Here is a 27,764-nt window from a genome sequence, read left to right as displayed (position 1 = left end):
TTATCAGATTCCAAGGATATTTAGAAGGACTCAGTGACCAAGCACATGTAGTGGGTTGAGGGAAGACTCTTAGGGAGCTCCCATGTGTCTCTCTGGACAGAAGTGCTTCAGGGTACTTAGGATGTTGAGAAGTAAGGGGGGGGGGAATCAGGAGAGAATTAAGGGTCTTGGAGTGGCTGACACTGCTTCATGCTACAGTGACATTAAATAATGTAAGTCCTGAAAAGGGATCATTTTCAAGGTGGTTGCTGAGCAGAGCTAGAGTCAGCAAAATAAGGGCTACTGTTGGCGTGTTATTGTGAGTTGGGAATGGTTGGAGAGAAAGTGAATGTGATTTTTTTTAAGAGTGGGCATCAAGGGAAGGATGCGAGAGCAGGGTTACATTTTGGTTTACTTGCTTTCGTTTCAGTATAGGAGTGAGGTATGCATGCTCAAAAGGTTGTCTGAGTGATGCTGAGATCTTGAGTGCCCTTTGTGGAAGAAGCTGATGAAGAAAAGGAGTAGACCCAGAGGGTAACTCATCACTTGCTCTGGAGGCTCCTGCAGGAGAGGACAGGGCAGTGCTCTGAGTGCTTGGTCAGAGATGCCTGCAGTCTTCCTGCTTCAACCCACAATGCCGGGAAGGAGAGCTCAGAGCAGAGGGCGTGGAAAAGCTCATGTGCCTAAACTGCTAGACCCATGCAGCCAACCCTGGTGGCCCTTTGAGTGAGAGAGGGGGCAGCTGGCTGGAGCTGGGCATATTTTAGTAGTGGTTGTTATTTATTTTTTTATACTGTTTCACTGTCCATAGCCTTTCTAAGTCTCACTAGCTGGATCTCTTCTATTTTTCTTCATAATCCTTCGTTTGTGCTCTTGTGTAGCTCCTAAAACTTCCTCGGACTCGTTCTCGATCCCCATTCTCTTGGCTCTGCATTCTCTTTGGATCCCTTCTTGGGCACTTGCATACCACATGTATACCGATAACTCCCAAGTGTGTGTTTCTATCTCAGACCTTTCCTCCCAGCTCCAGTTTCCTGTATCCTTCACCCTAATGGACATCTCCATTTGGGCAATGCACAAAAAAATGACCATGGTACAGTGGAACTGTTGGTTATTTTCCCTGCAGACTCACCCCTACTCCTTCCCAAGTTTCTCTAGAGAGTCAAAGCCAGAAAGGTAAGTATTGGCCCTGTTTTTTTCTCTTCCATCAGTCCCAACCTACAGCTTTCTCAGTTCTATCTCCAAAACGTATCTAAGTCTGGCCTTTTCTCTCCATGGTCATGCTTCATGCTAGCCCAGGCAAGTCATCTCTCCAGTGGAAGCTTCCCAACCTCCTAACTTTCATTTCCTCAAACACCCTCCAGTCTTGCCCACCTTAGGGCCCATTCCCTTTGTCTGGACCACTTCCTATCCTCCACCTACCACCATTCTCCAGTTGGCCGTCACCCTCTTACACGGAAACATTCTTTAGTTCTTAGCTGGAGCAGTGTTTCCCAGAGAGCTCTCCTCTCATCCCACCACTAAAAGTAGGTCCCCCTTTCTTAGTCCTACATCATTTCTCCTTTTCCCCTTCTTCATGGCATCAGTTACAATTTTATTTATCTTCTTATGTCTGTCTACCTTCGTCACCAGAAGGTAAGCACTCTGATGGTTGGTTCATCATGGCATCTCCCAGGATCCGAACGCTATGCACTCAATACACATTTATTAATTGAATACTCACCCACCTCAGCCTGGGGATGTAGGGAAGCCTTCTCTAGAGAGATGACATTTGGGCTGGGCCTTTTCCGGGAACTTTGTCCCCATCACATTTACTACAGGCTTCATTGTTACAAGAGTGTGCTAAGTGTTTTCTTGTCTGTCTGAGCCATCACAATCCTGAGATCTCTCTGAGGATGAGGACTACATTCATTTCTTTGTGCCCCAACTTAACATTATCACAGTGCATATTGGTGTAACTGAATTGTCTGATTTGGGAAGGAGACATGCAGGGGCATAGAGAGGATGCTTTTAAGGGAGGAACAGCACCAAAGTTGAAAAAAAAAAAAACAACCCTGCTCTTTTGCTTGTTAGGACAAGTCCTCCTTTTTAGGTCCTGGCGATCAGTTGAACTTCTCTGCCTAGCAGTCAATAACCAGCCTTTTCACTGCAAAGGTTGACAAGGTTCAAGTAGGTTATAAGAATAATTGGGCAGCAGCTCATCTTGTGAGGCCAAAAATGTATTTGTCATAGTCAATTATGTTCCCATGCTGTTGTCTGGGAAAGATTACAAACTCCTGTAGCTGCTGTTATTTTAAAATGCAATAAAATGGAGTCAGATAAGAGTTTTTGAGTCTGCTTCCCCCTCTTCCCCCTGCCTTTCCCAAGACTTCTGGCTTTCTCTGAGTGATGTCTTTCTGTTCCTTTTCCTCTTTCCTTCTGAAGGAAAACAAGGAGACGTTAGCATTCATTTGACATTCAAAGAAGGATTTAAGTAAAAAATAATGTGTAAATTACATCAGTGAATAAATCCAGGGCTCAACAGTACAACTGCTTGTGAAACTGATCTAGAAAAAGGTCCCCGTAGCTGACAACTCCGTTGTTAATATTGATGCTTTTTACCTTTTAAAGAGATTCTGAATGTATTTAAACATTCCCATTAGAGTTCCTTCTTTGACTTCCTATTGTGGTTGGAAAAGAAAAAGCGCTGGGTCTAAAAATAGAAACATCTTGCTGTTGGTATATGTTTTCTGGTAATGTTGCAGAAAGGGGGACCCCTTCCAGGGCCCGAAACTGGGCTCTTGTCTAACACTTGGAAATGAATTGTCCGAGGAGACACATCTGCTGACAAAGCAAGAGATTTTATTGGGAAAGGGCGCCCAGGTGGAGAGCAGCAGGGTAGGGGAACCCAGGAGAGCAGCTCTGCCACATGGCTTGCAGTCTCGGGTTTTATGGTGATGGGATCAGTTTCCGGGTTGTCTTTGGCCAATCATTTTGACTCAGAGTTCTTCCTGGTGGTGCAAGCCTTGTTCAGCCAAGATGGAGGCCAGAGAGAAGGATTCTGGGAGGTGGTCAGACATGTGGTGTCTCCTTTTGACCTTTGCCAAACTCTTCCGGTTGGTGGAGGGTTGTTAGTTCCGTGTTCCTTACCAGGACCTCCTGTCGTAAAACAGCTCATGCAAATGGTTACTATGGTGCCTGTCCAGGGTGGGCTGTTTCAATGTGCTTCCCCTAACAGTAATGTAAAGAAAAATGTGCGATATTCCTATATTTCTTGAAGTTCTTTGCTGGAGTTTTCTAGGGCTGGGACGGACATGTTGAGGGCTGTTTTTTGTGTCCTGGTGGGATAAGAAAATAAAAACTCTGCTCCCTCGGCATGCTTTTTTCTCCATCCTCAGGGTGAATTCTGTGATGGGATGAAGGGCCCGTTTATGGAACCCCTTCCTGAGCCTTATGAGAAAGTCTTCAGCTGGAACCACCCTCATCATCCTTAATGGTGAATGCTAGATTCTTCCTAGGTTCAGAGCCAGGGCAGTCAGACTGCTGTTTTTGAGTTGAAAGTAGAATTGAAGTAGAGATGCTGTGTTTTCTAGTCTCCTCTGACATAGAAGTCGTTGTTAGCTGGAGCATCCACGGATCATGTTTTTACTTTCTTTGCTTTCACTTTCCCTCTGAAGACTCTCAGTGGGTTTCCAGGATAGTAAGCTGCAGATCTCCACACACAATCCCTGTGTATAATGGTTCAGCACACAGAAAAGTCTACCCAGTTTGTCCAGACGGGGGCGCTGTGGGGCAAGGGTGGTTCTCCAGCTGCCCTGAATCAGGAGCCAGAGGGCACTTCCCTCCCCAGGCCAGCACCAGCTGTTGCCACGGTTTTTGAGAAGGGAAGCCCTACCACTTCCAAGTGACCTGGAGTTGTTAAAATACCTGGGGACCAGAGCTCCGGAGCACAAGGCTATACCTGGGCAACAGGACTGAGGCTGAGAACAAGTTGACAGCAGTCGCCATTGCCAGCCTGGTCCTGGGTCGTCATCCTAGTCCTCCTGGCTTCTCCCTGAGCGTCACCGGGGGGCTTCGAGTGAGACTTGCTGGTTCCAGAGCCTGGGTAGGTCCAATCTGGTTTGGTCTGGGTTCCTGGCAGACTTTTTAAAAGTGAAGAGGCAATCATGGGGAGGAAGAGAAGGTTTTTAATGAGAGAGGAAAAAGACAAGGGATTGAGAAGTATGTTTCGAAAGGACTGGAAAGGCCCCAGAATAAACATGGCAAGAGTGGAAGCGTGAAAGCGGATATTCCTCTCTTCCAAATGACTAACCAGCCACCCCAGAAGTCCAGCTTGTGTTCCAACCCAGTTGGAAGCAGGAAATCGAATTCAAACAGGTGTGAAAGCACTGTGTTCTGGTTGCTGGGCTCACTCCTTTAGGAGGAGACCATAGAGGAAGGAGGAGGGCCTTAGCCATGTGTCCATATGCTGGTCGAAAGAGGACGTTGCTCTCCACCTTTGAGCTAAGCTGCCCAGGCCAGTCAGCAAGATGGAGGTCTTCCCGAGTGTTCAAGCAGCAGGAAAATCAGGCTTCTGTGTAGCTGTGAGTTTAGTGTCTGGTCAAGGGGGCATTTAAAATTAACTTTTGAATTTCTCATGTCATAGAACCATAGGATATTTACAGAATATATACATGAATACAGTCAAAAAGATCACTGGGGGTGAGCTTTACTGCAAGAATTTCTGAGTCCTCCTTCAAGAGAATCTTAGATTATTTGAGTTTATTGATTATACACATAGAAACACGGGGAAGCAGAGCTGACTTCCTGGGCATGGGATGGGCAGCTACACAGGGCTCAGAAGGGATCTGTCCTTGGCTTAATGATCTTTAGTCATGTTCTTGAAATTCTTAATAACAGAGTCCTGGGGTTTTAATTTTTGCACTGAGCCCCACAAATCATATGGCCAGTCCCACCATGAAGCGCACGGAAGAGGGTGATAACCTTGAGAATATCTGATCTCTTGCAGTGCCCTAGACTGTTTCATGAGATACTTGGCATAAAACAGCTTCTGGGACCCTTGTTGTAGTGGTTGGAAGGATTTTCTGTTGCACGGCTTCCTAACAGTAAAACTCCAGGGAAGTTAACTAGCCTGAGACTCAGTTTATTTATCTGTTAAATAGGGACAATCTCACCCACCAGATAGGTTTGGAAAGGATTACGGCAGAATGTGAGGCTGGGACCCAGAGGCCACCTGTAATGATGATTGTTTTTCTGTATCTTGGAATAGCCTTTACTGGGTTGCTTTAAGCCTGCTGAGCTTAGGTGGGGTTATCTGTCAATTTCTCTACTTTGCAAGCTAGGTTGCCAACACTCACACGCACGGGTGTGTGTTTGCTAATTCTTTCTTGAGAACCATAGGTGATAAGATTAGAAAGTTGGTCCCAGACTTCTTTGATCTTATGGTGGTATTTGCACTAGTGATGGTTTGTTTGAAGGTTTTTCTCTTTTTGTGCTTTTAACCCTTGAACTATTTTTACTCATAACACACCTGCCTCACAACACGTGGTGCTTTTTCTACCACACTCTCCGATACCAGCTGGGTGTCCTACCATTCAGTTCAGTTCTTACACCATCTACCTGGGAGTTAGCATCAGATTCCATAAGTTAAGAGCTCAGTCCCACTGCAGATGCTGGTTGAAAGCCCAGGTTGTATTTTGATTGACAGGCTGGACATTAAGGGGGTTCCCATAACCCCTTCATCAGGTTTGCTAATGTGCTAGAATGACCCACAGAACTCAGGGAAACACTTTAGTTACATTTCCAGAAAGTGAAAGTGAAAGTCGTTCAGTCGTGTCCGACTCTGCGACCCCATGGACTATTCAGTCCATGGAATTCTCCAGGTCAGAATACTGGAGTGGGTAGCCTTTCCCTTCTCCAGGGCATCTTCCCGACCCAGGAATCGAGCTGGGGTCTCCTGCATTGTAGGCGGATTCTTTACCAGCTGTGCTACCAGGGAAGCCCCCTATGTGTCCAAGTTTATTGTAAAGGATACAACTCAAGAACACGCAATGGAAGAAATGATAGGCAAGGTATGGAAAAGGGGGTCTGGTCCCCTCTCTGGGCACACCTTGATGTGTTTACAATACGGAAGCTCTAAAAGCTTCCTTTAGAGATTTCTATGGGAGTTTCATGGTGTTGGCATGATTGATGACATCACCAGCCATTGGTTATTAACTCAATCTCCTCCTTTCTCCTCCCCCAGGGTCCAGGTGGGAGGAGGGGCTGAAGTTTCCAACCCTCTAATGCTTTGGTCTTACTGGTGACAGCCACCAGCCTGAAGCTGTCTTTGTGCTGCAGATGGCAAGAACTAAGTGTCCTTTCTGTGCTGTCTAGGAAGAGATGATTGAACAAGCTGCTTCCACCTGCTGGGCTTCACCTACACACAGGTGCTGAGTGCCAGCACTGGTTCTCCCGTTCTTCACCTTCTTGTCTCGAGAGCCAACCCAGGCCACCTCCCTGCCTCCAGCTCTGGTCATCTGGATTTTGTGCCCCAAGCCTAAGGAGGTGACATCTACCTAACAACCAAACAGGGCGAATCATCCCATTTGTCTTTATTATCCAGGCAAGTCAGACTTAAGGTGTGGGGACCAAGTCATTCAGAGTTCTTGCTTTCCTTTCCTATGTGACCTAGGAGATGTCTGTGGGGACCTGAGTCTGTTGGACAGCTCTCAACTTCCTTAAGGATGGAGGGGGTCCACGTGGGGAGGACGGCAGGTCAGGGAGCAGGGGGAGTAGAATGGCCATGCTCAGGTCTTCGTAGATGGGATTGCTCTTTCCAGGCTGGTAAGAAGAGATGCAGCTGAAAATTTCTATTTTGCAAGTAACTTGCAGCCTGATCACCCAATAAACTCACAAATGGAGTCTCTCAGCTGGTGGCCCAGCCATGGGCAGGCTCCGCAGGGCCAGTGTCCCTCCTTCCTATCCAAAAGGCTCTGAATGGCCTATCTGCTCATCTCATGTATTTCACAGCCCTGTGGAGCTGAGTAGGAGGCTAAGCTGCTGCTGCTTAGGGTAAGACTCTGCCTTTATTTAGATCTCTTAAGATTAGGCAACTCCCTGAGGGAGAGGAAGGGGCACTGCTTTACTTAACTCAGTGTGGAGCTGCTGTGAACTTAATATCCTCTGGATGACTCACCCAGGGTAGCACTTCAAGTTTGGGCTGTGTTTCCTTAGCCAAACTCGGATCTTATTTTTGTTCAACCCTCTTCAAAAGAGAGAGCGGTCAGGGCATGCGAAATTTCCTTGGCAAGGAATGCTGAATCAGCTTCTATGTCACGATAAGGATAATAAGGTGTTTCTTGTTGTTGTCACCATGGACTCAGAATGTTCCAGAACATTTGGCTCAGCCCCCTCATTAGCCAGAAGTCCACAGTCCAACTGAGCAGAGAGACCTGGGTTTTAGTCCTTGCTCTGCTACTGGCTTCTGGACCAGAAATCAGTCCATTAAATCTCACAATACCCTGAGTACTGTGAGTTTGAAGGATTGGGAGGAAGAAGGAAATGGAAATTGAAGACTGTCTCAGGCATATTCTAAGCTTTTCTTCTTCCCTCCTAGTGTGTCAGTTTTAGAAGGTGTGTTGCTCACTTCACCTGTGATTGTCCCTTCACCTTGGGCCTCCGCTGGCTATTCTGGGGTCCCTGGGACCATTACTGTCCCTTGGATGATGCTTCTCTGTCTGCAGTCGTGGTGGAAGGTGAGGTGGCAAAGCGAACCTTCCCTTAGCACCCTTGCCTTTTAATTCCCCCAGAGCCTCTCACATACAAGGGTGTTGTGAATGTATAGACTTTATTGAAGTCTATATAAGAGGGGATGATGATTTTTTAAAAAATAACATTTTTTGAAAAAATTTAAAATATTTTTTAAGGTATTAAAATTTTTTTAATATTATTTTTTTTAAATCTAAAAATGTTATTTAAAATTAAAAAATATTATTTTAAAAAATTATTATTCTCCAGCTGCAACATCATGACCAGTGATTTAATTGTGCAGCAGAAATGGGACCCAGAGCTGTGTCTCTCCAAACCCCAGGGCCATTTGGCTCTGATCATTTCCACTAACTAGATCAGAATCTACAGGTTCGAATTTTCCTGGAATTCCATCCTGTTCTTGCCCAGTGGGATGGTGGCTTTCCAGCTGGTGAGGGGTGATTGAAGCTGTGGCCATGGGGTGAGCTCTCCAGGATAGAAAGGAAGGGATCTGCCCGCCTGGCCTGGCCTGCCTTTTTCTGCTGAGTCACTCGGTCATTTTCTAGGCCAGAAAGTTCATGCTTTTGACTAATGTTAAGGGAATTTTAATATTTAATCAGGAGAATTAAATGAGCTATTTGCACATTTATGTAGTTGAAAAGCATTCTTTCGCTCCAGCAGGTTCAGGTGGCCAGATTTGCACATCCAGTGTACCGAGGGACGGTCAGGCAGGTATAGGACATCGTGGCAGGTATCTGGTGCCCGAGCAGTGGGCCGAGGCTTTGGAGACCCAGGAGCTGTGTCTCTGACCCCTCCACACCTGGCTGAGGGCATGTTTGGGCACAGAGTGTGAATCTCAGCCTTCACTTTGACCACGTGAGCCAAGCAGGATGCCCCCACTGCCTGTGAGAGGGAGGTGGGGGAAAGGATCACAGCTGGGGGGCCTTGTACAAGGTTGCTGCTAAGTCACTTCAGCCGCATCCGACTCTGTGCGACCCCATAGATGGCAGCCCACCAGACTCCACCGTCCCTGGGATTCTCCAGGCAAGAATAGTGGAATGGGTTGCCATTTCCTTCTCCAATACATGAAAGTGAAAAGTGAAAGTGAAGTCGCTCAGTCATGTCCGACTCTTAGCGACCCCATGGACTGCAGCCCACCAGGCTCCTCCATCCATGGGATTTTCCAGGCAAGACTATTGGAGTGGGGTGCCATTGCCTTCTCCGTTGTACAAGGCAGGGGAGTTTATCTTTCAAGACTCCTGGGGTTAAGGTTGGGATTTGTTCAGGAGCTGGGGATGGATTTGGTGACAGAAAGGCAGTAAGCTTGCAAATTGCTGAGGACGGAAGGGCTCCGTTGAACAAAGACATCGTCTTCCTTCACACGTGAACTGGTGGATGCTGGCTCATGGTTATAAAAGGGGCTCAAATGTCTGGAACCTCCTCTAGTCATTCCCACAAGATTAAAACCTCAGAGACGGAAGAGGAAAATTGTGAAAGAAATGCACAAGATGATAAAGGGAGTCTGTATTCTCTCTTATATTTAAAAAACTTGAACATTTTTAGGCAAAGAATTACTTAAAATGTCTTTTTAATATCTGCATGCCATTTTAAGATGCATGTTCTAGTCACACCCATAATAATTTTCATTTGGTTATATTTCATATATGAAGGAGGCCACAGATTACTAGAAATCAGTCTTGAATATTCATTGGAAGGACTAATGCTGAAGCTGAAACTCCAATACTTTGGCCACCTGATGCGAAGAATGAACTCATTGGAAAAGACCCTAATGCTGGGAAAGATTGAAGGCAGGAGGAGAAGGGGACGGCAGAGGATGAGATGATCGGATGGCATCACTGACTTGATGGACATGAGTTTGAGCAAGCTCTGGGAGTTGGTAAAGGACAGGGAAGCCTGGCATGCTGGAGTCCATGGGGTCGCAAAGAGTCAGACACGACTGAGCTACTGAACTGAACAGATTAGTCTAGAGAATGCTCAAAACTTGGAAGAAAAGTGACTGATGACTTTGTTCAAATTCGTGAAACATCCTTCGCATCTTGTCTGAAGCCTCTTCCTGATGCCCAAAGATTAATTTGATGAAAGGCTTAGCACTGAATACCAGTTTGGGAATTACTTTTGCCATCTCTGCTCAGGACGTTAAGATAGCAAAAAGAATTGGAAGAAAGAATGCAGATGCTGTGAGTCACCTGCAGCCATCTGGCTTAAAAGTGACCAGGGAAGGGACTCCTGTGTTAACTGCAGGATGGAGGCAATATCAGGGTCTGGGCTGGCCTCTGTATTCAGCATGGGAGCTTTAGAAGTTAGGGGAGTCTTATGGAATATCACCTGGGCCCCCGGCTCAAGCTGCAGTAAAATAGGTGCTGTTCATTGATCTAACCGGAGAAGGCGATGGCACCCCACTCCAGTACTTTTGCCTGGAAAATCCCATGGATGGAGCCTGGTAAGCTGCAGTCCATGGGGTTGCTGAGGGTCAGACATGACTGAGTGACTGCACTTTCACTTTTCACTTTCATGCATTGGAGAAGGAAATGGCAACCCACTCCAGTGTTCTTGCCTGGAGAATTCCAGGGACGGGGGAGCCTGGTGGGGTGCCGTCTCTGGGGTCGCACAGAGTCGGACACGACTGAAGCAACTTAGCAGCAGCAGCATTGATCTAACAGTTGCTTGTAGAGTAGCTGGCCCTCTGCTTTGGTGTTAAAGATGACCCTCTGTAGGGATTCCCTGGTGGCTCAGACAGTAAAGAGTCTGCCTGCAATGTGGGAGACCTGGGTTTGATCCTTGGGTTGGAAGATCATCCAGAGAAGGAAATGACAACCCACTTCAGTATCTTGCCTGGAAAATCCCATGGACTGAGGAGCCTGGCAGGCTATAGTCCATGGGGTTGCAAAGAGGTGGACACGACTGAGTGACTTCACTTTTCCGTGAGTCAGATACCACCGTCTGGTGGGGCCCAGCCACCTGGTGCCTGGAGAGAATGCATTTTGGTCTCCTGCTACCAGCTGTCCTCACAGTCTGGCCAGAACCTTAGTGCAGGACCCCTGGCACCTAGAAGGAGTGAGAGGTGTTTGAGTATCGGACTGGTTATTTTCCCGATGAGCAACTTGGCTTCTTGGAGCTTCAGATTCCTCTTCTGTCCCTACTATAAAGTAGAGATAATAGCATCTACTTTGCAGGGCTGTAATGAAAGTCATCTGCCATTTGACTGGTCCTGAAACAAGTGCTTGGGGGAAAAGGTGGCTGTTATAAAACATATTGCCAGGGCTTCCCTTCTGGCTCAGTGGTAAAGAATCCGCCTGCCAGTGCAGGAGACACAAGTTTGATGCCTGGGTTGGGAAGATCCCACATGTCTCAGAGCAACTAAGCCCATGAGCCACAACTCCTGAGCCTGTGCTCTAGAACCCGGGAGCTGCAACTATTGAGCCCATGTGCCCTAGAGTCCATGCCCTGCAACAAGAGAAGGCACGGCAGTGAGAAGCTGGCATGCTACCATGAAGAGTAGTCCCCGCTCCCTGCAGCTAGAGAAAACCTCACACAGCAACAAATACCCAGCACAGCCAAAAAGAAATGATAAGTACATTAGTGTAAAATATAAGACATATTCCCAGGTAAGCACAATAGTGCTTAAATCTCTCTGGAATACCAGAAACTGAGCCTTCAAAATGTAAAAAACCTTTATTCAAAGTGTACTAATTCTACATTTATGCATGTCCCCCTGGTGGCTCAGATGGTAAAGCGTCTGCCTACAATGCGGGAGACCCGGGGTTCAATCCCTGGATCAGGAAGATCTCCTGGAGAAGGAAATGGCAACCCACTCCAGTATTCTTGCCTGGAAAATCCCATGGACTGAGGAGCCTGGTAGGCTACAGTCCATGCGCACCTCGTCGCTGCCAAAAATCTGCCAGAAAGAGAGATCTGAGGACGCCAGGCCTGGACGGATGCTGTGCTGGACTCAGGGCATCGCTTCCCGGTGGCTTTCCCAAGCCCTTCCGCTGCCACCGAGAAGAGTCTGGAAACCCTGGACGCCTTTCTTTTGACAGGCAAAATCTGGGCCTTGGAGCTCGAGCTCTCTCACTTGTCTCACTCAACAAGCATAAATATTGTTTGACCCCCGGGCATTTCTTGTGCCCACTATATGCAATAGTCTATATGCAATTGCCCATCAGGACCCCTGCCCCAGAGCAGCAGAGGCTGGCTTCCTCTGCCCGCTGCTGGTGACATTCCCCGCCCTGGACACAGGGGGGCGCTGTGGCCCCACTTTTCCTCAAAAACAATTGAGCTGCTCCCCGGGTTTCCTGACTGAGCCCTGAAGATCCTAGTCCTTTGTACTTACATGGTTTCATTTTTTCTGTGTTTTCCTACGTGGAAATCAGTGGAAGGATGGCAGCGACCTAAAATTGCACACACAGAAAATGTGCGTGACTTCTTCAACTAGGAAACATCAAAAATTTGACAGCAATTATGTTTTCATTGTAACAAATAAATATTCCACACACCTTGTGAGAATAGTCTTCAACACACACACACACACACACACACACACACACACATAAAATAGGACATTTATAAGTGATTTTTATTTATTCACCAAAATAGAATATCACTCAGCAATCTATTTTATTTTTTTCACTTTATAATAGCCCCAGTGACTTTTTCAGTCTTTCCCACACTATTTTTTTTTTTCCAAAATAACTTTATTTAGCTATCTGGGGCCATCAAATCTGAGGTGTGAAGCCCTGAAGTATTATGGTTGAAAATGAAAAAAGAAGCACCTTAATGAAAAGCCCTAACTGAAGTGAAGAGAAGCTTGAAATGATGGCATTTTGGTTATTCACAGAGCAGCATCTGAGCAGTATTTATTTGCATGGTGGGTCAAAAGCTGCTCATTTCCCCTAGAACTAAAGGAATAGTTACAATCCTTGAATTCCCTGAGAGGCCTTCTTCCCCAAACCTGTCCCCACTTTCCTATGGACTGGTTGACAGTCTGATGGGCCGGTTCTCGAGCCACAAAGGTGGAGTTTAGTGCTATATCTAGCTAGGAAGGCATTGTTTGAGGGAGGGGAAGGTGCCTACAAGGTAGAAATGGTAGCCCAGGCCTTGTCATGCAGTTGCTGAATCGTGTCCGACTCTTTGAGACCCCATGGATCGCAGCACGCCAGGCTTCCCTGTCCTCCACTGTCTCCCAGAATTTGCTCAAGTTCATGTCCGTTGAGTCAGTGATGCCATGCAACCATCTCATCCTCTGCCACTGCTTCTCCTTTTCCCTTCAATCTTTCCCATCATCAGGGTCTTTTCCAATGAGTTGGCTCTTTGCATCAGATGGTGGCCAAAGTATTGGAGCTTTAGCATCAGTCCTTCCAATGAATATTCAGAGTTGATTTCCTTTAAAATTGACTGGTTGATTTTCCTTGCAGTCCCAGGGACCCTCAAAGAGTTCTCCAGCACTAAATTTTGAAAGCATCAATTCTTCAGTGCTCAGCCTTTTCTATGGTCCAGCTCTCACATCCACACATGACTACTGGAAAAATCACTGTTTTGACTATACAGACCTTTGTCTAGTGATGTCTCTGCTTTTTAATACTCTGTCTAGCTTTGTCACAGTTTCCAAGAAGCAAATGACTTCTAATTTCATGGCTGCAGTCACGGCCCGTAGTGATCTAGGAGCAGAAGAAAAGAAAATCTGTCACTGCTTCTACTTTTCCCCATCTATTTGCCATGAAGTGATGGGACCAGATGCCATGATCTTAGTTTTTTTAATGTTGAGTCCAGCTTTTTACTCTCCTCTTTCACCCTCATCAGACTAGCATGGGTTCAAATCCCAGCTCTGTTTTTTCCTGCCCAGTTGAGTGATCTGGAGCCAGTTACTTAATTGCTTGGAATCTCTTTTGTAAAGTGTGGTAATGAAACTCCTCTTGCAGGATTGTCATTAGTATCAAGTCAAATAACATATATACGTGTGTATGCATATGTGTGTGTGTGTGTATACACACACACATTAACTGGCAGACAATAAGCATCTGATGCGCTTTTAGGGGTCAGCAAACTTTTTCTGCAAAGGATCAGGTGGTAAATATTTTAGACTTGATGGACATGAGTTTGAGCAAGCTCTGGGAGTTGATGATGAACAGGGAAGCCTGGCATGCTACAGTCTATGGGGTTGGAAAGACTGAGCGACTGAACTGAACTGAGGTCATACACTGTCTGTGTGGCAACTCTTCACCAATACAGTATGTGAATGAAGCAGAGAGGATGTGTTCCAAAAAGGGTTTATCTACAAAAACAGATGGCGGGGTGGATTTGACATAGACAGTCGCTGCTGACCCTGCTCTAGGTCAGCGCTGCCCGCTGGAACCTTAATATGAGCCTCCTCTGTAATATTAAATGTTCTCATAGCCACAGAAAGTAAAGAGAAACAGGTGACATTCGTTTTAGTAAAATATTTCATTTGCTTCAAATTATCCAAACTATTTTTGCTTTCACATGCAATCTAGGAAAGATCATTAATGAGGTATTTTACTTTAATGTTTGATAATATTTTTAAATGTCTGCTGTGTATTTTAAACTCACCGCCCCTCTCATTTCATACTAGTCACATTTCAAGTGCTCCATCCCTACATTGAACAGCACAGCTTTGGACAGTACTTCTCAAACTGCCATCATAACCATTTAGTGGGTCAAGAAATCCATTTGTTAGAAAAAAGTCAAATTAAGAAAACGAAATAGAGAAGGATAGAACCTGTCAGGGTACATTCTGTATTGAAAGGATACAGATTGTTTCCTGCAGTTTTGTGTGCACTTGCCCATGTGTCTATGTGCATGCATGTGTGTGTGTGATGCGTGTAAGTGTGTGCTGGGTCATGGTGAGAAACGTCAGATGTATTTCCTCCTGTGGGCTGTTGTCAAACATGCTTGATGTTCACTATTTTACACACTATAGTCAAGCTTTTTTTTTTTTTAACCCAGGCTGAGATGTTTAGTTCCTTCCTCACTTAGGCCGTGCAGGACTGTGCCAGGAGCTTTGTGTTGACCACATGACTGGTGTAGAACCAGTCAAACGAGTAACCTAGTGTCATGCCAACCATTTAAAAGCACAAATCAAAATTCTCAACTTTAAACTTTACTATCGCTGTACTTAATTTCAAAGACTCCTCCTTTTACAGATAGTAAGCTGAAACCCAGAGTGGTGCAATGCGTAACCAAGATCCCAAACATGAGCCGTGTTTTGGGGTGACAATGAGACACTCTGTGTGCCCAGCTTGGGGACAGCTCCTGTCTCACGTGATGGGGCTCCACCTGTGCACGTGGATGGGAGCTGGGCCAACTCACCCAGTGACTTAAGTGTCACGAGTCCCTGAGGCTTGAAACTTTGGGATTTACAAAACACAAGTTAAAGGGATGTTGCTTAAAAGTACTTCCTTTTCTCTTCTTGATTCTTTCATTGATTCTTCCACACGTTTTTCTGAGCAACAACCCAAAAGTGAAGTAAGTTCATGCTCTGCCCTCAAACAGCTCAGCTTTTATCTTTCTATAATAATATGTCTAATATTTTTCAGAAGGTAGTGGAGAAGAGCATGTTGTTCTATCTGGTTCCTAATTGTACAAAAGCTGAAGATAGGAAACTGATAAAACTCGTTTTCCCTTCTTCTCTTTAGCTGTGTGATGAAAGATATTTTAAATAGTGTGAATAGTAAAAATGATTTAAGGTCCATTTTCCTGAAGTATATTCTGAGTTTATCCCCCTCTCAGTTGGGTTCAGTTTTCTCCCTTTCCCACAGGACTGGTGTGAGGACACAATACACACTTTGGATTCAGGTTGACTTGGGCACAGATCCTGCCTACATGACTTCTAGGCTGTGAGGCTTAGCCATGGTATCTAAAATTCGGCTTCTTCACCTATAAAATAGGGATACTAATTTTGGCCTGATAAGTTCGTGGTAAAGATTAGTTGGGGAAATACATGTGAAGATAAAAAAACTTTGTGTGGAAAAATTCTTTTACATATGAATTTTCCTTATGAATATGTTTTCATAATAATAGAGCTGAGTATAGAAACGTTATATTTTTTCACTTCCTCTTCTTTCCAGGAGAGTGCAGTATAGAGCCAAGGAATGTTTTTGTGGCATTTATTTTAATGTCCTGATTATTTAATGACTTAGAGACTGCATTTTAAGGTATCTTTTCTCCACCTGTTCACATTTCACTCTCACATATAGACAGTTTCCGTCATGAATTCAACATTTGAGAAGAAATGGTCTTATGTTTTAGATACTTAAAAAGAAACAAATAAGGGCTTTCAGCTGTTGCCATGACAACCAAACCCTCTCCGGTCAGTTATCCAGAGTGAATTATTAAAGAGAGCTGTCCAGAGAGTCGTTCCAAGGGGAAGGTTACATGGCTCTAATAGTGAGAGACGGTTGCAGTGCTGGAAAATGGGGTATGGGCTTGCTTTCTCACTTCATCCGCAGGGAAAGACTAAAATGAGCCAACCATTTGCACCTGATCCTCTTCCGTGGCTAAAGAGTCTGTTTTCCCAGAATTTCAGGTTGCTTAAAAGACTGAGTGTCTCTCTGAGTCACTTGTTCAGAAGCAGGATGCGTAAACGAGCACTTTCTCTCATTCCCGGAAAGAGTTGACCTGTTCCTGCTCAGATAATCCTTCCTATAATTAAGATGTCCGTCTACAGTGATTGGTCGGTCAGGAGCAAGTTGTTATACCAATTCCAGGAGAGAATGGAGGAGGCTGCTGGAAGATGAGAAAGTCAGAAAGTGTAGGTTTGCAGCTTATTGAGATATAAATGGCTGTCCTCATTTTTATTTTAAAGAAATGCCACGTGTTTAAGTCATAGATAACCTTCTCAGACAAAGTAATATTAAAGCAACTTGCTTAAATTTTCTGAGCCTCAGTTTCCACGTAGGTAATATAGGTTTCACCAGATCTTTTAGCGGCGGTTGTGAGGATAAATTCATAGAAAATGTAGAGCGAAGTTCTGGCACACAGTAAGCTTTCAGTGTGCTAATTGTTGTGCCTAAAATGGTTGATTCACATGCCACACATCATTATTTCCCTAACATTGTTGAATCTCTTGAAATCTATTAGGATATTCAAAAGAAAACATCTTAAAGTGACTTTGTTTTCATTTTCAAAAATAAGAATTGGTTTCCTGTTTTCCTTTCAGAAGAAAATGCTTGAACCTGCCATCCAAGTAATAACATTTTGATGGCTTTTCTTCAGTATTGAGTTTTGCTTTATACTCACATCTTTGAATTTCATTGCAGTGGTATCTGAGGTTGTCAGTGTCTGAAAGTATATAGAAAATATATGCATTTTAAAAAGACATGTTCCTTTGTGTGTGTGCGCGCAAGCTCGGTCGTGTCCAACTCTTTGTGACCCCTGGACTGTAGCCTGCCAGGCTCCTCTGTCCATGGAATTTTCCTTTCCTGACACAGTAGGAGAGTAAGAGATGAAAAGGCAAGACGGGCCTAAGAATTTTGGTATCCCATTGAAGAGGAAAACCTGGTGATATGGAAAAAACATGGCAAGGAACACGGTGAGGCTCAGAGATAGTATTTTCCAAAGGATGATTTTGCTTGCTGCTTTGTGTTTCCTCTGCCTAAATTCTTTTTAAAATAATTTTGTTTATTTATTGGCTGTGCTGGGTCTTCGTTGCTCCTTGGGTTTTTCTCTAGTTGTGGCGAGAGGGACCTACTCTTTAGTTGCGGTATGTGGGCTTCTCGTTGCCTTGGTTCCTCTTGCTGTGGAACATGGGCTGCAGTGAATGTGGGCTCCGCAGTTGCGGCTCCTGGGCTCTAGAGCACTGGCTCAACAGCTGTGGCGCGTGGGCATAGTTACTCTCAGGCATGCGGGATCTTCCTGGACCACGGACTGAACCCATGTCTCCTGCATTATCAGATGGATTCTTTACCACTGAGCTACCAGGGAAGCCCCTAAATTCTAACTCTGATGAGTCAAATTCCTGTAGGGTCAAGAAAAATTATTATATGAGTTTGGTTAGAAGATACTAAGGAGAATCAGGCAGAGAGAAATGAAACTAAGCCCTGTATCTTTGAAGGAACCCATCTTGGGGGAAGATCAGGAGAGCAGATGGGCTTGCCTGGTTCCTTGTAGAGCTAGTGTTCTGAGATAACTTTCAGGTCTCAAACAGCGTATGTTTAAGGAGTTCCAAAAAGACCATTTCTCTGGCAACCATGCTCCGCTGCAGGATCTTCTGCCTGGGAAGAATGGGAGACACAGTATTGCAAAATTTGGAGGCTTTAGAATAAAACAGACTAGCTTGGAGAAATTACCTGACCTCTCAGGGCCTCAGTTTGCTCATCTGAAAAAAGGGAGATACTATTTTTCTTGTAAAGTTGTGAAGAGGATGAAATGAGAAACAATCCGTGATGCGCTTCTCATGTCATATACTTTCAACCTCTGTTATTCCTCTTCTGAGTATCGAAAAAGTTGTCCATTTTTCTAATTCATAAAGAGGACGGCAGAGATGGTTTGACCTGGGAGATTTACTGGTCTTTCTAAGTTACACTTAGGGGAGAGGGGGAGAACTTTTGTTTTTGAATATTTCTATTTCACTCTGAGGCCCGATCACATATGATGTATATGTGATTATGATCTTACCATCATTCAGCATGTGAATAAATTTTTATTATCATATGTCTTTAGTTTATCCTTGTATAAGCAACAAATTTCTGGGAAGTTTAACCAAGTGCCTCTCTATGAGTTGGGCCATATGTAGGCAGGTGGTTACCTATTTACTGAAGCGACTTAGCAGCAGCAGCAGCAGCAGAGTAGAAAAACTATACTGCCCTGAGACTCTGACTGTAGGCTTCTGGGCTTTGGCAATCACCTTGACCTCTCTAATCTTTATTCTTTCTTTCATATGTAAAATATAAGGTTGATGATTCGATTTCTAAAATCCTTTTACATCCTCCAAATTCTATGATTGACGTTCTCAGTTATTTGTGTAATTGTCTAATAGCATAAACAGATCAATGCCCAAAACTCTGTGATGGTATTTTTCATTCGTGAAGTTGGTGAATCTTCTGAAGGTTTGGAGGTTGGGACACTGATGAGTATGCCACAGCGCAAGTACGGACAGGTAACTCAGCAAGTGAGTAAGCCTCAGTGATGAATGGATGTTCTCTAATCCACTGGGCTGAAAGCTGGAACAGTCTGAGACTCTTTTAGGATTCAGGATTCTTGGATCCTCCGCATGCTTGTCGTTTTGAATTATGGCCATATGCTGAGCAGATGGCCTCTGGGCTGGCCTTCCTTGTGTGAGCGGGAACAGGTCATCTTCATTTATCTGTACATTATATTTCTAAAACTCATGGGATTTTAAGGATGAGTTCAGAATGAAGACATTCTAGGATCAAGCCATATGGATGAGAACACTCTTCTTCCATATTCCATGTGGGATCTGAGGTCATCCAGAGTTTGACAAATGCTTGTTATATACTTTGAGTTAAAATATTTCTAGAATTATGATATTTCACAAAGTCATCCTCAGCTCTCACTAACCAATCATCCAGTCCCTGGTCCAAATTGCATTTGGCAGGACAACTTCTATTATTACTTTGTTTCTTATTCTTGGATTCCATGAGATACCCATGCCTCACATTATCACACTCTCCCCTTTTGTTGTGTGTGAGTGCATTTCTCTTTCAAGGAACCAACAGAGTCCAGACCAGAACAGTAGAGGAAGATGGCAGGCCACTGCTAAACTTTACTGGGTTGTGGCCGTACTGTTTTTCAGCTGTCTCCTTTATTCTGTTAACTGTCAATGCTCCAGACTTACCACTAGAACAACTGCTGACCCTTCGGCACCAAGAAGCCCCAGGGACAGGATCTGGAGAGAGATTTCCACAAAACGCATCATGATTGAGGTGGTATCGTGGTGGCTGCTCCTGCAAGCCCTAGCATTGCCCCCAGGAACCCATCTGGGTACCATTCAACAGACATTGATCAGACACCCACTGTGCATGAAGCCCCGTGATACTTGCTGGAAATATAAATGTGGATAAGATAGGGTGCTTGCCCTTGAGTGGTTTTCACCATAATAAGCAACAGCTTATCCAGAACATGCCCTATGCCAGGCATTGTTTTAAATGCTTCACGTGTGTTAGCTCTTGTGACCTTCAGAACGACTCCCCGGGGTCACTATTACTGTTTTCAACCTTGTTTTCTAGGTGGGGAAATGGAGATGCTGAGAGAATGGGCAACTTGCTCAGTTACAAAGCAAGTGAGTAACAGAACCAGAATCCAATCCCAGGCAGTTGACTTGAGTCTGGACTCCCACCCACCCTGGCACGTTCTGCTAATACTTTCCTTTTCTCTGATAACCTCAGTAACATCTTCATCTGCCTAATCTTTGTAGCTTTTTTATTAATAACCAGTATTAACAATCATTTGTCAAATAACATCATGATAAAAATAATGGTGCTCAAAACAAAACAGATTTCAACCAAAAAAAATCACAAAGCAAGAGAGCAACCAACCAAAAAAAAAAAAAACACCACAATCATTTTAATGTCTTTTTAATCTGTTTTTTTTTAATCAACATTTTAAAGTCTGCATCTTTCACTGAGCACTGTGACAGGTTTGTTTTTCCCCCACTATATTCTTCATCAACATAACTTTAATGACTCGTCACTTTGCAAGTTTTCAAATCATACTGTGCTGTTGACTTAATCACTTATTGTTGGACATTACTTCTTACACATCACTGTTGCAAACCACGTGATCACGCACATCTTTGTATATACGTTTTTTCATATATGTTTAACAGTTTCCTTAGATGGTTGTCTGTTGGATTTTAACTTTTGTTGTGTTTGGGTGAGGAAAGCAGAACCAGACTTTGGAATCCGGTTCCAAAGAAGCACTTAAGTTCTTCTTATTCCTGGAGAGCTGAGAAATAGTAATACCATAAATGTTTGAAGCATGATCTAAATCATCTTTTACTTTTTCGGTGAACAATTTTAAACTTAGGATTTGTTCTCTTGGAAATAGAATTTTCATCTTGAGGACTGGATTCGTGATTCTGCCAAAGATTAGCTAAATCACGATGTAACTGGTCTGGTTGCCTCTCTTCCTCCCTCTTGAAGAATCACAGTGAAATGCTGGTAAATCAAACACACAAAGTTCAGGAAGACATCAGTTTAACAGGAGCTCTGTGGGAGTGAAAATGTAGAGAGGCTGACAGACCAGGATGGAACACACAGCGTGAATAAATAGCAAGTAAAGGTCCATCAAGCAATGGGTGGTTCGATACATAGCAGTTGACCACAGGCTTTGGAGGTACATGGGGTTGAATTGGAAGCTTGACTCCACGTCTTACTTGCTGTGTGATCTTGCGCAAGTTGTTCCATCTTTCTGAACCTCAGTATCTTCACCTGTAAAATGGGTATGTGATAGTTATCTGCTTCAAAGAGTTGTGAGGATTTAACCAGATCATGTATGTAAACATTATATATATGTAAAGTAAACATTCCAGTAGTCATATATGGATGTGAGAGTTGGACTATAAAGAAAGCTGAGCCCTGAAAAATTGGTGCTTTTGAACTGTGGTGTTGGAGAAGACTCTTGAGAGTCCCTTGGACTGCAAGGAGATCCAACCAGTCCATCCTAATGGAAATCAGTCCTGAATATTCATTGAAAGGACTTATGCTGAAGCTGAAACTCTAATACTTTGGCCATCTGAGGTGAAGAACTGACTCATTTGAAAAGACCCTGATGCTGGGAAAGATCGAAGGCAGGAGGAAAAGGGTATGACAGAGGATGAGATGGTTGGATGGCATCACCGACTCAGTGGACATGAGTTTGCGTGAACTCCGGGAGCTTGTGACGGACAGGGAGGCCTGGCGTGCTGCAGTCCATGGGGTCACTAGAGTTGGACACGACTGAGAGACTGAACTGAACTGAACTGTAAGGAAACGTCTAACTGCTGTTGACTGCTTTGCCCAGGGCCGTAGACTATGGCAAGTTCATCATCGTCAGTATCACTCAATGGAGGGGACTGTGTGATCAGAGGTCAGTACTCACACTCCGTTGTGGGGCATGAAAACCATCAGGAAAGTTTGGTTTTCTGGGAATGACAACAAATGAAAGCGTGTCATGTGACAACTGTAGGAAATGAATGCTACTTTTTATTTTCCGAAAGTACAAAGTAGGATCGGCTGGGAATTTCCCACCTGCTTTCTGAGGGCAAATGAGGGCAGTTAAGAGGCCTTGGGCAGCAGGATGGGCGTGAGTGGATAGGCGTATGGCTTGTACTTTAACCTTCCTCTGGTGTTTTTAGAAATCTACGTTTGGAGATCACTCTGCCTTACGCTTCTTTGGGGTACTCTTGGTGGAACCCCAACTCAAAGGGAGAAAAGGGGAGCTTTATTGGTTAAGGTCACGAGGGTGTCTAGGGAGTCAGTGATGGATCAGGGCCAAGGGCACAGACATCATGAGGATCATGCTGTTCCCTCCCATCTCTTGGGCTTTCCTGGGTTGTCTTGTTTCAGGTAGTGATTTGAGGCTCCTGAGAGCTCAAAGCTTACAGCATCCTCACCGTCGATGAGCTTAGTAATAAAAAGTGCTTCTTTCCTGATGCTTCAAGGAAAAGGCCCAGGGAACAGCCTCATTAGCTGGACTCCCAGTCCCACCCATTCCTGGTCTGACCGGTGTAGGAAAGGTCATCTGACTAGATCACTTGGTTCACCTCTAGGATCAGATGGAAAGGGGTGGAAGAGTAAAAAGAAAGGAAAAAAAGAAAAAAGAAAAGAAGGAGGGAAAAGGAAGGAAGGAAAAGAAATATATATAGCTACTAAAAACTCCTAAAAATCTCATGGTTATGTGGCTTACACCTGAGCTCTGCAGTACTTAATTTACTAAGTTTATGAAGAACTCTTTCTCCCTTTTCCTCCTCTGCTTCCACGTATGTGTGATTGCTAAGTCAGGTGTGGCCTTCCGACGCCCGAAGCTTCAGCAGTCGCTGTGTGCATCCTGCTTCTTTAAGCTCAGGGTGTCATTAGTGGCATAACAGCCAGCCTGTGCCGCTTAACTTCTCCCTACAGATTCTAAAAATACCCAGTGGCTGTCAAAACAAACAGCGAGGCCACGGCGTCTGCAGGCGCCACCGCAGCCCAGCTCCCTGAATGCCTTAGCGCTGTCCTTGGAAAGACAGCCACTGGGTCCTTCAGCTCCATTCTTCATTCTTTATTTTCCGCTTTGGCTCAACTATACCGCTACTTAACACAGAGGAGGAAAAAGGTTATTGACAGGACAGAATTGACTGGAAGAAAGGGAAAGAGAAACGAACCCCCAACAAATTCACGCTGTCGTTTTGCAGTTCTCTTGTAGACCTGAACTAAGATGTGTCAAGAGATCAGTCCGGGGAGCAGCAAAGATTAGCCGGGATTTAAAATAAAACTCTTTAACCCCAGGTCACCCAGAATAACTCTCCCGTGTGTGTCCATGAGGACACCCCAGGACCCTATTCGGAGAAGGTTAGTGCTCACAAACCATCTGGATCGCTACCTGGATGCTTTTTTCAAAGGAAAGCAAAACCCAGCCCCCTTTCGGTGAAATGTTTAGGTAGAGTTGCCTCATCCAGGGTATTGAGGTTTTCCTGTTTCAAGGAGGTGTCCCATTCTGTGGGGCGGAGGTGCTAAGAATATTGGCATCACATGTTTCGGGAAGGTGCTGGGTGTTGTTTGATCAAATCAACGAGCACTGGGTTGTTTTTGGAACTTGGCCAAGGGATTAAATGATAAAATCAGATGGGTTATGAAAATATGTGAGTCATTACTGATCAGACCTTTTATAGATTTCCTGGAAGAATCAGATGTCTCTTGAAGATAATGAACCTGAACCCAATAGAAGCTTGAGAGTAAGGGTTTTGCTGTTTGTGCTTACCCGGAATAATAGATGTCATGAGTGATGCTCATGCAAAGGAGAAAAAAAAAATCAAACACAGCTTTTTATCAACTCTATGGATGTCCAGACTACATCGAGCATTTGTTTTAGCTCTTGGGAATTGCCACGCGATTAAGATTGCCCAGAAGTTGTTCTCAGAACAACCTTTCCGTTGGCTGATTTATGGCAGGGTAAGCATGAGTAATTAAGTTCTTAGGACAGAGTGTACTTAGCATTGTTTCCATCCTTACGTGAATGAAGCAAGCGTATGTACCTTGGACATATGCTTCTCATTGGAAAATGCGATCAAATTTCTTTCTGAACTGGTTCTCATCAGAAGTCCTTGGCATCTTCTCAAGGCTCAAGTAAAGACTCCTCAGCTCCCCAGCTGCTAGGTGGTCTCTCCCTAGGAAAGTGTCAGAGGCCGGGGCTTCTTGCTCTTTGTGGGTGGGAGTTTGCTCATTCTGGATGTCATGTCTGCCTTCTTTAAACAATCTGCATTGCTTATCTAACTGGAATTGCCTAAAGGTGATGAAGGTTTTCTAAAAATTTTGTGCATCTGGGCAGCCTAATAAGAATGTTAGTAATAACAATAGCAGCAGGAAGGACAGCTAACTAACCTTGCTGCAGCACTTCCTTTATGCCAGACACTGGTCTGTGTGTCACAGATTTTAATGCAGTCAATCCACAAACAATGGGGTTTCGGCTTACCCGTCTATCTTCTCCTTTCAGAGCTACCATTTGCCAGGATGCCTACACACAATTTCCAAGATTGCCAGCTTTTAATGACATCCATGCAGATTTGACTTTCAATAGAATTTAATTGAAGAGAGCCACGTGTTATGTGTTTGTTGGGACACACATATCTTTCATATTCTTGTTGGTCTGTGAGCCGTAAATTCAAAGCACACTATTTATCAATCCAGTCCAGAGTTTCAGTTCCTGGAAGAGACTCTTTTGGTTCCCTCTGCCCTTCTTGCTTCCAGCACTTTGGAAAGGTTCTCATTGTATGCTAAGTAGTTAAATTTCATGAGAAAGAAGAGCTGTGGACTTTTAGAGTTGCTCATAAAGACACCAATTGCTGATGCAAATGGGAAGGGTGATTGTTTTCCGAAATGAAGATTTTGACAAAACAGTTCAGGTTTGTGACAATTTTAAACTGCTTCAGATCAGTCATTAATATTCATTTCTGGCTTTTCCTCTGCCTTTGTAGGCGATGTATGATGCGGAGCTGCGAGCTGCTCTAAGATTGCTGAGTTCCCAGGAGGCAGGGTCCCCCAAGTATCCTGTGTGTCATCGCCCAAACAACATTTCAGAATAATCGGTCCTCCAAGTATTATAGTGCAGAGGCATCAGGCTGCTTCCACTGCGCCTGCGTGTTAGGATCTGGGGCTTCTGTCCTTTCCAAAATTCCATATTGCTTTTCTTTTCAGAATGTGAAATGCTATACCGAGAATTCACTTTTGAGGAAGGAGAGAGTGATATTGCTGATTCTGTTTCCAAGTTTGAAACCAACGGACTGGGCTTGCATTGAGGGGCACTAAGCTGGTTTGGTGTGGCTTTATTCTGGCTGAAACCAGTAAAGGAACTTCCAAGTGCCAGGCTGGGCCCATTTGCCACGTGCACGTGTTTTCATTTAGGAACGCCTATTTTGTGAAAGGGATTGTAAATCTGAGTTTCTTAAACAAACAAACACACTGGAATGCAGGAGAGGGGTGTTTGCAATTATCTAGATGGTTTAAGTCATGGAGATGTCTAAAATAAGAGATGTAGGCCCCAAAGAAAAGAAAACAAGCAAAACAAACAAGCTACTCTAATTTTTTAGGGTCTAAATAATCTGGATTTGATCACTGTGACAGGTGAAATCAAGGACAATGGCAGAATCTGCATGAATTTGCTTATGTAGATCTGTCTTTTAAGGTTACTCTGCAGGGACTTGAGAAGAGGTTTTCTTTCTTCTTACCTACTTGATTTTTTTTTTCACTTTATGAGTCTTCCTTGGAAATGGAATGAATGAAGAGAGCATGATGGGCCTTGGCTATCAGGAAGATTCAAGCTTGAAAAATTCCAGTGTGCCCACTTAGCTGTCTGGTAACCTTTCTGATGGAGAAGGCAATGGCACCCCCACTCCAGTATTCTTGCCTGGAAAATCTCATGTGCAGAGGAGCCTGGTAGGCTGCAGTCCATGGGGTCACTAAGAGTCGGACACGACTGAGTGACTTCACTTTCACTTTTCACTTTCATGCACTGGAGAAGGAAATGGCAACCCATTCCAGTGTTCTTGCCTGGAGAATCCCAGCAGCAACCTTTCTGAGCCCCAGTTACCTCCTTTGAATATGGAGTTGATAACCACTCCTCTTTGGCGATGATCAAATGGAATGATGGATATAGAGCATCTGGTACATGGTGTGTGTTCTGTGATATTTGTCTGGTTCACTTTGCATCTTACTCTCTGAGTTGAGGACAAACCAGAGGATGATTTGTTAGAGAGAGCCAATCCAATTTTGGCTGAAGTAAGAAAGTCAACAAAGAAAGGGAAACCTACAGTCTCTCATGATAACATGCTTTTCATGCTGTATCCCAACTCTACTGCTGACTTGCTGTGTGACCTTTAGAAATTGTTTAACCTCTCTGATCTTCAATTCCCCGATCAGTGACTTGAGAGTTATAATCATAGTTTCTTCCTCCTGGGGCTGTGGAGAGGATTAAATGGGCTAATGCAGGCAGAGTGTTTACCTCCGGGCCCTGTACGTAGTTATCGGGAGCTGTGCCTCTGTTTGTCCTTTATCTCTCTGGCTGCCAGCCATGTTGACCCTCATGAAGATGCAGGTCTCCCTGGCTTGCCCATTCCTCCTCAGATCAGATCAGATCAGTCGCTCAGTCGTGTCTGACTCTTTGCGACCCCATGAATCACAGCATGCCATGCCTCCCTGTACATCACCAACTCCCGGAGTTCACTGAGACTCACGTACGAGTCAGTGATGCCATCCAACCATCTCATCCTCTATCGTCCCCTTCTCCTCTTGCCCCCAGTCCCTCCCAGCATCAGAGTCTTTTCCAATGAGTCAACTCTTCGCATGAGGTGGCCAAAGTACGGGAGTTTCAGCTTTAGCATCATTCCATCCAAAGAAATCCCAGGGCTGATCTCCTTTAGAATGGACTGGTTGGATCTCCTTGCAGTCCAAGGGACCCTCAAGAGTCTTCTCCAACACCACAGTTCAAAAGTATCAATTCTTCAGCACTCAGCCTTCTTCACAGTCCAACTCTCATATCCATACATGACCACAGGAAAAACCATAGCCTTGACTAGACGAACCTTTGTTGGCAAAGTAATGTCTCTGCTTTTGAATATGCTATCTAGGTTGGACATAACCTTCCTTCCAAGGAGTAAGCGTCTTTTAATTTCATGGCTGCAGTCACCATCTGCAGTGATTTTGGAGCCCCAAAAAATAAAGTTTGACACTGTTTCCACTGTTTCCCCACCTATTTCCCATGAAGTGGTGGGACCGGATGCCATGATCTTCGTTTTCTGAATGTTGAGCTTTAAGCCAACTTTTTCACTCTCCACTTTCACTTTCATCAAGAGACTTTTGAGTTCCTCTTCACTTTCTGCCATAAGGGTGGTGTCATCTGCATATCTGAGGTTATTGATATTTCTCCTGGCAATCTTGATTCCAGCTTGTGTTTCTTCCAGTCCGGCGTTTCTCATGATGTACTCTGCATATAAGTTAAATAAACAGGGTGACAATATGCAGCCTTGACGTACTCCTTTTCCTATTTGGAACCAGTCTGTTGTTCCATGTCCAGTTCTAACTGTTGCTTCCTGATCTGCATACAGATTTCTCAAGAGGCAGATCAGGTGGTCTGGTATTCCCATCTCTTGAAGAATTTTCCACAGTTGATTGTGATCCACACAGTCAAAGGCTTTGGCATAGTCAATAAAGCAGAAATAGATGTTTTTCTGGAACTCTCTTGCTTTCTCTATGATCCAGCAGATGTTGGCAATTTGATCTCTGGTTCCTCTGCCTTTTCTAAAACCAGCTTGAACATCAGGAAGTTCATGGTTCACATATTACTGAAGCCTGGCTTGGAGAATTTTGAGCATTACTTGACTAGTGTGTGAGATGAGTGCAATTGTGCAGTAG

General features: G+C 44.4%; 1 protein-coding gene across 3 annotated transcripts in view; it reads left to right on the top strand.

The window, feature by feature from the left end:
• The first annotated feature begins 17,169 nt into the window (after window positions 1-17,169).
• Window positions 17,170-27,764, top strand: part of SLC1A2 (solute carrier family 1 (glial high affinity glutamate transporter), member 2) — a 139,041-nt gene continuing 128,446 nt past the window's right edge. For all 3 annotated transcript variants that reach the window (XM_010831858.1, XM_010831855.1, XM_010831857.1), the window contains exon 1: window positions 17,170-17,251. In XM_010831858.1, coding sequence (XP_010830160.1) covers window positions 17,226-17,251 — 26 coding nt within the window. In that variant the 5' untranslated portion in view covers window positions 17,170-17,225. The remainder of the gene's footprint in view (window positions 17,252-27,764) is intronic.

This window comes from Bison bison, unplaced genomic scaffold, assembly GCF_000754665.1.
Source record: "Bison bison bison isolate TAMUID 2011002044 unplaced genomic scaffold, Bison_UMD1.0 scf7180017864531, whole genome shotgun sequence".
Classification (NCBI taxonomy): domain Eukaryota; kingdom Metazoa; phylum Chordata; class Mammalia; order Artiodactyla; family Bovidae; genus Bison; species Bison bison.
This window is presented reverse-complemented; position numbering and strand designations above follow the sequence as displayed.